At 52.4% G+C, this 13,032-nt stretch overlaps 1 protein-coding gene across 1 annotated transcript; it reads left to right on the top strand.

The window, feature by feature from the left end:
- The first annotated feature begins 204 nt into the window (after positions 1 to 204).
- On the top strand, positions 205 to 2,500 carry LOC147973334 (uncharacterized). Its single transcript, XM_087524646.1, has 2 exons — positions 205 to 393; positions 509 to 2,500. Exons 1-2 carry the CDS (start codon positions 205 to 207, stop codon positions 2,498 to 2,500), a joined length of 2,181 nt encoding a protein of 726 aa, XP_087380772.1.
- The last annotated feature ends 10,532 nt before the right edge of the window (positions 2,501 to 13,032 follow it).

Below are 13,032 nucleotides of genomic sequence, written 5' to 3'. Positions count from 1 at the left end.
GGTGTCCCGGCTGGAAAGCTACTCGGCTTCCTCATCTCAGAGCGTGACATTGAGGCGAACCCGAAGAGAATCAAGGCCATTGAGTGCATGTGCATGTGCAAGCTGGCCCGACCGCGCGATGTCTAGAAGTTCACCCGCTGTTTGGCCTCAGTCAGCCGGTTTCTTTGCCGGTTGGGCGAGAGGGCCCTGCCCCTGTATCAGTTGATGAAGAAGACGACGTTGTTCGAATGGAACGACCAGGCGGACGAAGCCTTCCGGGATCTCAAGCGCATGCTCTGCACCGCACCAGTCTTGGCCGCACCGGCCGAGAAGGAGGTGCTATTGCTCTATGTCGCTGTGACCTTGTGGTCGGTCAGCACGGTGATGGTGGTCGAGCGACAAGAGAATGACAGGGTCCAAGCCGTCCAGCGTCCCGTCTAGCTATTACCTGAGCGAGGTGCCCTCTGCCTCGAAGCAGAACTACCCACACTACCGGAAGATGTGTTACGGCGTATACTTCACCGCCAAGAAACTGAAGCAGTACTTCCAAGAGCATGTCATCACCGTGGTCAGCACGGCCCCTCTTGGCGACATCATCAGGTGCCGGGATGCCTCTGGCCGGGTCGCCAAGTGGGCGCTCAAGCTGGCCGGCCATACCATCCTCTACGAGCCCCGCACCATGATCAAGTCCCAAGCTTTAGCCGACTTTCTCGTCGATTGGACCGAAACCCAGTACCTGCCGCCGCTGCCGGACTCGATGCACTGGCGCATGCACTTCAACGACTCGAAGACGCGACTCGGCCTTGGAGCCGTCATAGTGTTGTCCTCCCCCAAGGGCGACCGGCTTAAGTACGCACTGCAGATCCACTTCGCCGCCTCCAACAACGTCGCCGAGTACGAAGCCCTTGTGCACGGCCTTTGGCTTGCCAAGGAAGTCGACATCTGGCGCATCTTGTGCTATGCCGACTCGGACCTGGTGGTGCAACAATGCTGGGTCGAGTGGGATGCGCATGACTCTAACATGGCAAGCTACCGCTTCCTTGTCCAGAAGCTGTCCGGGTTCTTCGAGGGCTGCGAGTTCCTCCGCGTCCCGCGCGCGGAGAACGAGGCAGCCGACACGCTCGCCAAGATCGCCTCATCTCGACAGTCCATCCCATCCGGCGTCTTCTTTGAGCATCTGCACAAGCCGTCCGTCAAGCCATCTCCAGACTCCGAGTCCATCCATGTGCCAACCGACCCGGCCGCGCCTCAACCCAGCCCAAGGGCTGCTCCAACTGATCTGTCCGCGCCTCAACCCGGCCCGGGGACTGCTCCATCCAACCCGGTCGCGACGCAACCCGGCCCAGGGGCTGCCGAACCCGGTTCGGGGGCCGCCAACCCGGATCCTGAAATAGTGGCCGTCTACGCAGTGGTGACGGTGCCATCCTGGGCCCTGCCCATCTCAGAGTTCCTGGAGAATGGTGTCTTCCCCATGGATGAGACCGAAGCTCAGCAAGTACAGCGTCAAGCGTCCGCCTACAGCATCATCAACAACGAGCTCGTCAAGCGCAGCTCCACCGGAGTGTTCCAACGCTGTGTCGAGCAGGACAAGGGCATTGAGATCCTCCTGGACATACACCAGGGCGAGTGCGGGCACCACGCCACCTCGCGGTCCCTGGTGGCCAAGGCTTTCCGCCATGGTTTCTACTGGCCCACGGCCCTCGAAGACGCAGAGTCACTCGTCAACAAGTGCGAGGGATGCCAACGGTTCAGCAAGCGCAACCACCAGCCGACATCAGCACTCCGGACCATCCTGATCGCCTGGCCCTTCGCGGTGTGGGGACTCGACATGGTGGGGCCCTTCAAGACTGCCCGAGGCGGCATGACACATTTGCTGGTGGCGGTGGACAAGTTCACCAAATGGATCAAAGCAAGGCCAATCAAGAAGCTGGACGACCCGACGGTCATTCGGTTCATCAAGGACATCGCGGTGCGCTACGGCATGCCGAACAACATCATCACGGACAACGGCACCAACTTCGCCAAGGGCACACTCGCGCAGTACTGCTTCGTCTCTGGCATCCGCCTCGACCTGGCTTCCGTTGCACATCCGCAGTCCAACGGCCAGGTCGAGCGGGCCAACGGCCTCATCCTATCCGGCATCAAGCCACGGCTCGTCGAGCCACTCGTCCGTTTCCCCGGCAGATGGCTCGACGAGTTGCCGCCCGTCCTCTGGAGTCTCCGCACCATGCCAAACTGGTCGACCGGGTTCACCCCGTTCTTCCTCGCCTATGGAGCAGAAGCGGTCATTCCGACCGACATCGAGTTCGACTCGCCGCGCGTCATGATGTACACGGAAGCCGAAGCTAAAGAATCTCACGAGGACGGCGTCGACCTGCTCGAAGAAGCACGTCTCCTAGCGCTCAGTCGCTCGGTCATCTACCAGCAAGGCCTGAGGCACTACCACAGCAAGAAAATCAAGCCGCTCACCTTCCGGGAGGGAGACCTCGTCCTCCGGCTCGTCCAGCAGCAGACCGGCTAACACAAGTTGTCCTCCCCATGGGAGGGCCCCTTCATCGTCAGCAAGGCCCTATGCGATCGCAACGCGTGCTACCTCATCGATGCCCACAAGTCAAACAAGCGCAAGAGGGACACCACTGGCGAAGAAACAACCTGGCCATGGAATGCGGAGCTCCTCCTCCCATTTTACAGTTAGCCGTATGCACATATGTATCGCTGCCTTTCGTAACCAGCTGAAAACTATGGGACCCACGAACAACGCTCGGGGGCTGCCCTTTTCGCGACCAAGCTATTGTGCCCCCTACATTTTGTGCATTACTTTCCTTGTAAGCCAAGCCGGCCACCGGATCGACTCGCTCGACCCGGGGGCTTGGGGGCTGGCCGGCTTAACCACCCACCCCCGCTTCCCTTAGCAGCTCCTGATGCATCGGACCGCCGTGGCCTCTCACTTCGCCCTAAGCCGCAGAACCGGCATCGGCTATTGGCTGGCAAGCACATGAGACCAGAGCACCAACGTGCCTCGAGCACTAAGTCAAGAACCCTGGGTCATCCAACCCGGCCCCGCCACTTTAAAAGTCACCGCGCGACCGGCTGCTTGACAACCTGGCCCCGCCGGTTGCCGCCAGCCGGCCCAGTGGGTGTTTCGCTTGTGCTCAATGTTCCTAAAGGCTAAATATTGCATGTTCCTCCCAAAGGCCGAACCCCTTGTCACGGATCGGAGCCTCGGCCGTCAGACTCGCAGGGGGGGGGGGTGGGGGAACCCAAAGGGGGAGAAGTCGCGAGAAAAAGGCTTCAAAGACAAAGAGCAAGAGTGATGGCATCCACGAGGTTTTCGCATGCTGTCGGGTCGCTCGACCTGGCCCCCGCCACTCTGAGCCGCCAAGCGACCGGCCGCCCGCCAACCCGGCCTTGCCGGGTTGCCGCCGGCTGGCCCAGTGGGTGTTTTCGCTCGCGCTCAATGTTATGAAAGCCTAAGTACTACACGCTCCCCTCAAAAAGTCGAACCCTTTATCGCGGACTGGAGCCTTGGCCATCAGACTCACGGGGGAGAAGCCCAAGAGGGAAGAATGTAGGAAAACGGCTTGAAAAAACGAAAAGCAAAGGCACAAACATTAACAAGGCTAACACATTGTAAATTAAGAAACAGGCCCAAGGCCATAGTTCATTACACCCAAGTCAACCTCCAGTGGGTGGGTGGACCTGCTACCTAACCGAAATTTTTACAAAGTTAAATCAGGCATCTCCGCCACCGGATCGCGTAGCCTCTGGATCCGCCAAGGTGACGGCATCATCCTCTCCGGCGTCCGCGTCGCGGTAGATGCCCGTCTCCTTAGAGCTGCCCTCTGGGTCATCTAGAAGAAGGCCGTAGTCCTCAGCGGGCACGACTCCGCCATCCTCCGCCCGCTCCGGCTGAACTCGTCGTGGATGGCGAACCCGACGATGTAGCTGGCCCGGGCAGCGATCTGTACGGCCTCCGCCTGCAGCTGGCTCTCCTAGCCGGCCCACTGGCCCATCAGCGCGTCTAGCACCAGGTCCGGTTGCCAAGACAACGCGAACCGAAGCGCCATCTTGGCGCCGGCACGGGCGGCAGAAACCCGCCACTCTTGGAGACGATCCGGGCCCACCTCCAACCACCATGCCAGCTGCGTGAAGCTGTTCGGAGCGATAGCGCCCGGCCAGAGGGCCGCCGTCGTCGCCGTGCCGGCCTCAAAAAGCTGCCCCATCTGCTCACTCAGGACGCTGTAGGCGGACGCTCGACACCGATAAATCCCCATGGATAGCTACATACACTAGCCGTCCATACCTTCATTTCCAATTGCTCTTATTACTACAAGATACCCTGAAATACTTTGCGATTTTCCGAGAATCCTTTGCGCCTACTGCCTTGCAGCTCCTTTTCCGCCTGAATACCCCTACAAAAAATTCCTAACACTTATCGGGGATTCGTTCATCCCCAGTTGATCTTATGTCTCACAAAATTCTTCGAATGTTATTTGATCTTCCGATAATCCCCAGTAGCCTATTGCTCCTGTACTTCCTTATCGCCTTGCATTATGGTTAATTCCGTATGTCTAACAATATTCATTAAACTCCCTTGAGTTTGTCATTCTTATCCTATTAATTCGGCATGTGCGTGAATGCACACATTCATTAGTTATTCCATGGTAATTATTTATCCTTCTGGCTCAGACTCCACTTCGGGCATGAGCTGGTTCTCGGCAGATCAAACCTTGAATGATTGTCGGTTTATGTCCTTTCAACTTACTTATCTTCTGATTAGAGCATCTGCTTCTGATCCCCCGAATTGGAAATCATAATTCCTTTGCATTTAAGCTTTGGAATTATCAGATATTCCCAAAATCCGATGCCTCTGCATCATTTCTTCTTCTGATTGAATATCGATACTCACATCAGCTCCATTGTGGATCGCTAGATCCATTATTGGATTATCATCCGATAGTGTCCTTCATATTCAAAGAACCTCATGAAGTTCTTTCCCGGATACATAATGCCTTTGGTAATTGTATCCTCTCCTTTTGTCAATGATGCTCTGCTTTTGAGCTTGTGTTGTTTACTTCTAAAGTTTATGGAATAGGTTCCTAAGATGCCCCTATGGGTTGAACCTATGCCTCCCATATCCGTTTGAACCCGAGAGTTTTTAATGAGTCTTACTCTTCTGGTGTTTAGCCAGATAACATTTCAACACTACAACTTCATCGAAAGCGAGAAGTAAATGAAATGATATGCATTGAAGAAGTGGGAGTCGACCTTGAACTTTGTGTTCATGCCCATGGACACGATGTAGATCTTAGCATGGAAGCTTCTCTTAAAATTAATTATCCCCATGGTATAAGATCATCTTATATCTGGGATTTGATCCTTTGCAACCGTGGTTCTGACCATGAGTGTTCCCCTTTGATTCCATTTCTCAGACAAGTTAAAGTAATTGCCTTCTGCAGATCAGTACATCTCCGCAACCTCTGTTTTGATCTTCCTTCGATTATTACCCTCCGGTATCTCGAGGATATCAAAGGACCGTGTTGCTTCCTATGATTCTTCATCTAGTATTGCTTCTCACAGATTTCATATTTCCCCTGGGTTCTGATTTATTAGTCACTCAAGAACACCGATAAGTGAATCGATCCCGCACTCTGAATCAATAACTCTAAGTAATTTTCGTTGCTTACGAGTTGAATAATCCTTCAAGTCATTCCTAGCCTGATCGGGTATATCATTATCGTGCTAATTTTAACTATGCGACCTGGTCCTTATTCCTGGAGCACAACTTTTCGACGATGAGCGAAGCTTACATCGATCTTCCTCATCTTATCATTCCACCTTGAACAACAAGCTTGAATCCGATCTTGTGTTGTATCCATAGTTCCAATAGCCTTTGCTTCATCATTCCTTTTGCTTGATGTCGTTGCTGCTCCATGGCATCTTCATAGAGCCTCTCGACAAAATTTGTCATGATCACCATCAATATACTGCCTTGTTCTAAGATATCAATCGAATTCTTAAGGAGAAATACCATCCCTGCCCCTCGGTGGTTTGTGATATCATCGATGACATCCTTGAATTCCCGCCAACACAGACCTGGTAGTGTTTGGTTATTCCGTACGTTCCGAGATAATCTTGGAAGTGTTCCTTTGTATCTTTTGAGATCTTCAGATCCAACTCTTACCCGAAACACCATGTTATTGCTACCTCGAAGCAGGACTATGGTACTCTGTATATCAATAAGAGCATTGGAAGCGCAATGCTAAATGTTTCTTGATTTATTATTCCAACACCATGGTGTGGGTAATATCATGATTCTTCCCTCCCCCTTTGTCTAAATACTTTTGAACTTGCTGTCCTATCATGTATATCATGCCCCGCCTTTCCTTGGGAAGGATATGCCCTAAATTCTTGTGTGCAAACACATTTTTTCTTTCCTTTGATCTGATTAATCCCGATAATCACATTTTCCTTTCCATTGGTTTGTTAGTCTTTCTTTTGATCTATATGATAAAAGAAGAAATAATTCCCTCCTTATAAAAATGCCTCAAGGTACAATTCGGTCAGTACGACCCTTTACTAATGTTGATGACATTCCGGTAACCACCGATGGACGAGAACTTTGCCTACTAGTCCGCCTCGTTTCAATGAGCAGGAAAATGGTTCTCTTTGTCCCTCGCCCTTGTTACCAACGTTGTTGCCAACATAACTAACAGACTATCCTCTGACATGCCTTGCTACCATGACCGTGCAATATGTCAACATCCTTCCTACTTTTGAACCACATGGTGGGCCCATAACCCATAGTTCCACAGGGTCGAAAGCTGACGCTCCTGTATATCTTTGATTCCAAAATATTCTTGCATTTGTCTTCGTATCTTGTCATGAGCCACCTTCTGAGAGATGATCTATTCCGGATGCTCTGAACCCCTTTCTCACACTCTGTTTAGGTATAATCGTTTGTCCATTTGCTTGAAACTTCCTATTGTACCTTCATACTTGCTCTCGATGTTTTATTAAGTTTCAACTCGAGAGATACGTCTGCCTCATTTCCTGAATTGTTCACCAGATAATTAACCCTATAAGGGTCAGTTCTCCCGAAGTTACTCTTTACTTCCATACTTAAATCTCGGGACGAGATTTCTTATAGTGGAGGAGATTTGTAACATCCCCAGATGTTAACCCTGTCATCAAGCTAATTAATGGTCCATGTGCGCATATTTCACTAAGTCAAAATGCCACTTGTCCCAAACCCAACTTCTTCTAATTCATACTTGAAATAAAGCAAATATTTATTTCTTCAAACTGCAAAACTAAAATGTTCATCTTCTAGCAAATATTCCAAAAAAATGTTGTTAAGGAAAACAACATCATCTTCAACTCATATGGGCCTAAGCATTTAAAACAGTGCCAACACAACACTTTAAATTCCCTATTCTTTTTTCTAAAAATTCAAATGAATTCAAAACTTGCCCAAACTTTTTGTGGAAGTGTCTAAAATCACCAGGGATTTAATGGGACACTTCCCAAGTTTTTCCTGAGTCAATAGATTGCCCAAATAATTCATTTCCTCTCTCTATTTTTAAATAAAAAGAAAAACAAGGCAGCCCACTGCGCACATGGGCCATGAGTGCACAGTGTGCCGGCCCAGCCCACCTCCCATCTCCATCTTCCTCTGTTCACAGAAGCCCCTATGGACGCCGGGCGCACGTCCATGGTGCCGATGGCCACGGGGCAACCATCCGCCGGTGCCCCGAGAGGATAAGAGACCCCTCCTCGCCCTGGAACAAACCCTAGCCCTCAATCTCCACCCTCCCGGTGCTGTTGCTCTCTCCCCCACACCCACCCGACGCCACCATCGTCGCGTCGATCCCGCGGCCACCGGCCTCCCCTCGTCGCGCCAAGAGGTCCAGGAGAACCGTCGCGGTCTACTTCGTCTACCCCGAGCTCTGAATCGAGCAAGGACGGCCCGTACACTCGCCATTGACCTCGTCTTCAACGCGTACATCGCCGGTGTCGGTGTCAAAACCGGCGGATCTCGGGTAGTGGGTCCCGAACTGTGCGTCTAGGCCAGATAGTAACAGGAGGCAGGGAACACGATGTTTTGCCCAGGTTCGGGCCCTCTTGATGGAGGTAAAACCCTACGTCCTGCTTGATTAATATTGATGATATGGGTAGTACAAGAGTAGATCTACCACGAGATCAAGGAGGCTAAACCCTAGAAGCTAGCCTATGGTATGATTGTTGTATATGGAGTTGATTGCCTACGGACTACAACCCTCCGGTTTATATAGACACCGGATAGGGTTAGGGTTACATAGAGTCGGTTACAATGGTAGGAGATCTTGAATATCCGCATCGCCAAGCTTGCCTTCCACGCCAAGGAAAGTCCCATCCGGACACGGGACAAAGTCTTCAATCTTGTATGTTCATAGTCCAGGAGTCCGGCTGAAGGTATAGTCCGGCTACCCGAGCACCCCCTAATCCAGGACTCCCTCAGTAGCCCCTGAACCAGGCTTCAATGACGACGAGTCCGGCGCGCAAATTGTCTTCGGCATTGCAAGGCGGGTTACTCCTCCAAGTCCTTCATAGAAGATTGTAAACACCAAGAGTAGCGTTCGGCTCTGCAAAATAAGCTTCCACATATTGCCATAGAGAGAATAATATTAACACAAATCAAATCTGCTGACGTATTCCGCAGTGCGTCATCACACTACAGCCAAGTCCTTTACTAGAATCATTTTTACTTTTCCACCTCAGCATGTTTTGCGAGGCGGTTTCCCTGGCACGTCTTGTCAAAGCAGAGATCGTGTACTCCCTTTATGGGATTCTCATCAATACGGACGTGGGTAATCCAACCGCGCCATTTATCACGGCGCTTGGGAGGCAAGCGAGTTTTACTAGGCTGGTGGGGACGCACAATTGCATCCGCCCATATAAGGGGATAAGGATCCACCTTTTTACCTACGCCTTCTTCCTCCTTTGCCTATTCGTCTCCTGCGCACTCGAGCTCCAGCGCCCAAGCCCGCACTTCCCACCTCAACCTTCTCCAGCAATGTCCGGAGCGGGAGGCAAGTGGATGGTCTCCTTCGTCACGGAGGGCAAAGTCAAGAAACTAAGGAAGGCCGGATACCTGTCCAAGGACATCGCGCACTAGCTTCCCGAAGAGGGGCAGCTTCTCCCCACCCCAAGGCCCCATGAGAGGGTAGTATTTCTCCCCCACTTCCTCCGCGGACCGGGTTTTCCACTCCACCCATTTGTCCGGGGGCTCATGTTCTATTACGGCCTGGACATCCATGATCTGGCCCCGAACTTCATCCTCAACATCTCGGCGTTTATCGTCGTGTGCGAGGCTTTCCTCCGCGTCCGCCCTCATTCGGCCTCTGGCTCAAGACCTTCAACGTCAAGCCCAAGGTGGTGCGCGGCAGCCAGGCGGAGTGCGGAGGCGCCATGGCGGGCAAGATGGCCAACATCCTATGGTTCGAGGGCTCTTTTGTGGAGACCCTAAAGGGGTGGCAATCCGGGTGGTTTTACATCACCGAGCCACGCGATCCGAAAAGGACCGCAGCCCCCGAGTTCCGATCCGGACCCCCCACGCGGCTTATGTCCTAGAAAGAGACGGGCCTGTCGTGGGGTGACGAAAAAGAGGTGACCGGATTGCAAACATGCATCCAGTCCCTGGTGAACAAGACAATCCGGCTTGTTAATGTAATCCAGGTTATGCTCGTCCGCCGGATCCTCCCGTGCCAACAACGGGATTTTAATCTATGGGAGTTTGACCCGGCGCAGCACCAAACTCTTAGCAGGCTCTTCGACACGATGTACGAAGATGCCTGGAAGGTGCTATTCAAGGGCGCCGAGGCTCCCGCATCCGCTTCCGAGGACCGCAGATACCGCTCGCAGCGTCATGCTAGCGAGGTAAGCTATCTTCACCTTTTACAAGATGCTAAGCTTTTTTCATAGTTTGACTCTATGCGGGATCTAAACTCCCTTACCTTTGACAGGCTTGGCAAGCGATATCCGGACCTATTAACTGTCCAGCTCCGCTGCCCGAAGACCCAGCCCCAGCTCTACTAGTGAAGCTGCTGGTTCCGGCGCCTTATGTGGTGCCGGAGAAGAAGGCCAAGAAGAAGAAGACCACGGGGACTCGAAAGAGTGCCCGCAACGTGGTGGTGTCGGACTCGTCATCTGACGAGTCCGAGACGCCCTCCTCCCGCGGAAACGAGGAGGAGGAAGAAGAAAACTCTCCCCCCCAGCGGAGGGAGGAGAGAAGAGGAAGGCCGCCCCAACGGGGGAGGCCAAGGGGTCTAGGAAAAGGAAGACCCCTCCGCCGGACTACGCCCCCAACGCCGAAGAGGGCAAAGAGGAGTGGCCAAACAGGGCCAAGCGTCCGGCAAAATCGTAAGTTCGGATATCAGAATAACTCATGATGTTCCTTTGTTGCACAGCTTTCCCTAATGTCGAATGTAATTATGCAGTCCGCCCCGGGCCGAATTCGATGAATCGTCGGGCGGCTCCCTGGACTCATCGGACATGAACTCAGTTTCGCCCGCTGTCTCCCCCCGCACTGCAGACGGCGCCGAAGTGGCGTCATGACAAGCTCCGGGGCAGGAGGAGGTGGTCCCGGAGGAGCCGCAAGGCAACCTCCCGGACTCCAGGAGTGAAGGGGATAAGGCCCCCCAGGGCTCCAAGTTCGGCTTTGTGCCGTACATCGCGCCGGAATCTTCCACAGTTCCGGACCGCGGTAGGCGAACTCCTTCCAAGAGGAGCAAGCCTTCTGAGCCGGCGGCCTCCGTCCAACCGCGGGTGCCGGACAATCTGCTGGAGGTGCTTGACGGCGCCTCCATCGACGAGGGGCACTGTACTATTATGAGTATGGTGATCCAGAAGGTTCAGTCCGCCAAGAGCAGACTGACTGAAGCTTGTGCTAGCCTTCTAACAGGCTTCGAGGTAAGTAAAAATATGTAAAAATATTACCGCATAGACAGTAGCCCCTGATGCTCTGTTTGGCATTCGGAAAGAAAAGCCGAATAGAGGATCTATTAAATATCGCAGGAGTCTAACAAAAAAGAGTCAATATGCGTATGCAGGCTTCGTTGCTGTGACAGCCCAAAATTTTGGCCTTGTTTTGTTAAATTAAATTTTTTGCCAGGAATTAAAACTTTGATTTTTTTGGACTCCCTTTTGATTTTTTGAAACATTTCCTTTCTTATTATCATGGAGTTGTTCCCTAAAGTGAAAACCCTTCAAATATGTTATTGGACTTGTTTAACCTCTCAAGAAAAACTTTTCTTTTATCAGTATAACTAATTACATAATTAATTTGCTTGATCTTTATTTTCTTGAAAAATGGTTTTTCAAGGTTATATGGCCATATTTGAACTATAACCATTTGATAAATTCACTTAAAATTCCAACCAAAATTTGGAGATGTCATGTGATGTTTTTAAATCACTTTTATTCAAAAATATCTTTTATTCATGTAATATTTTGAGCTCTGCATCAATTTTCCTTCTCTGGTCTAGAGTGCAATTTTGCACTACAACCCATTTAAATATTTATTTCTGGCCTCCACCAAAATTATGGGATGTTGGTAGTAGCATATGATTCAACATTATGCAAAAACCTAGTGCTGTTCTTTGAAAATTTTGAGTGAATCAACCTCTTTTCCATTCTGGTCCAGCCTTGTGATTTCTACTGCAACCCTATTTAATTTTGCTCCAGTAACCTTGTGCCTTCTCCTACTTGTAGACAGCCCTACCAAACCCCTAAGTCCAGGAGCATGCACCCGTTTGAATATTTTTGGTTCATGAAATAATGCCATCTATCTCCTGTCCAGAATTGAAGTTCAGGAAAACTTGCACTAGCAAGTTTCTCCTTTTGTCCAAATGACCTCACCACTCTCTCTTGCATCTAAGGAGACCTTGATCTGGAGATTTTGGCCACCCCAAGTATTGCCTAGATGCCCTTGGCATTTTGACAAACACCCTGTGTGCATAGCCAAATTTGGCATGGATTCAAGTTTACATTGTGAACTTGGCCAGCTGACCAAACCACCATGTCCATTCACCCTCTAACTAACCCTAACCTAGCCCTGTTTCTTCCCAGCCTCAACCGCGACCTCTAGCATGCTTTAGCATTTCGTCGAGCACGTTCAGTGCATGCTCTGGCCGCGAGCAGAGCGCGCGTTTTGCACGTGCCGCGCCCGAGTCGCCACATCGTGCCCCTAGTTTTTCCCGCACCAGAGAGCCGCGCCACGCACTCCCCCTCTCACCGCAACATGCCAAGCAGGCCCTGGTGCCCTACAGCACCTCCGTCAGAGCCGCTTGGAGGCATGCCCGTGGCCGCATCCGCCACCGCCATGGGCAGCGCCGCCCAAGCCACCCCGGCTCGCCACCTGCCCCTGGGAGCCGCAAGAGCTTATCTCCTCGCTCGTCGGCTAGTTCTCGTCGCCTCCACGTCGCCCTGCAAACTACAGAGAGGCGGTTCGCCGGCATCCTCATCCACCACCGCGGAACCGACCTCGTCGCACTATAAAAGGAGGTCCCCGAACTCCCCCGAGCACGCAGGCAACCTCAGGCCACCCCAATGGCACTCCACTAGCTCGCATTCGACCGGGGGAGGCCTCCTTCCTCATCTCCGGCAACCGCAGCCGCCACCATTGCCCCAGCCCTTCCAGCGCCACCAGGGCCTCCCCCTCTCCGTTCTCTTCACCAGGAACCTTCTCATCCTCCCGTGAACTCGTTCCCCTGCTCGATTTTGATCGGGAACCACCGCAGCCCCAAACTCACTTCGCCCCCGAAGCCATCTCCGCCGCGAAGCTCGTCGCCGGCAACTCCGTCCACGTGGCGACCATGGCGGGTACCCCCGAGTTCGTCTCGACCTCCTGAGCACGCCCATGCACTCAGATCACCGAGGGACGCCGCCATTCGCCGGCGAGCCTCGCCGGAGCTCCGCCTCTGTTCGGTCAGGGGGAGACGACGCGCGCATAGACCAGTCAAACCTGACCAGTGGGCCAGGCGGGCCCACTGTCAGTGACTCACGCGCCGCCCA

The sequence above is a fragment of the Triticum urartu genome, chromosome 5A (genome assembly GCF_056163025.1).
Source record: "Triticum urartu cultivar PI428250 chromosome 5A, HENAU_Tu73, whole genome shotgun sequence".
Taxonomy (NCBI): Eukaryota; Viridiplantae; Streptophyta; class Magnoliopsida; order Poales; family Poaceae; genus Triticum; species Triticum urartu.
This window is presented reverse-complemented; position numbering and strand designations above follow the sequence as displayed.

Coding starts and splice junctions, on each gene's coding strand:
- LOC147973334 (XM_087524646.1), top strand. CDS start 205: ATGAAGAAGACGACGTTGTTCGAATGGAACGACCAGGCGGACGAAGCC. Junction 394..508: donor AGCGACAAGAGAATGACAGG/GTCCAAGCCGTC, acceptor TTCACCGCCAAG/AAACTGAAGCAGTACTTCCA.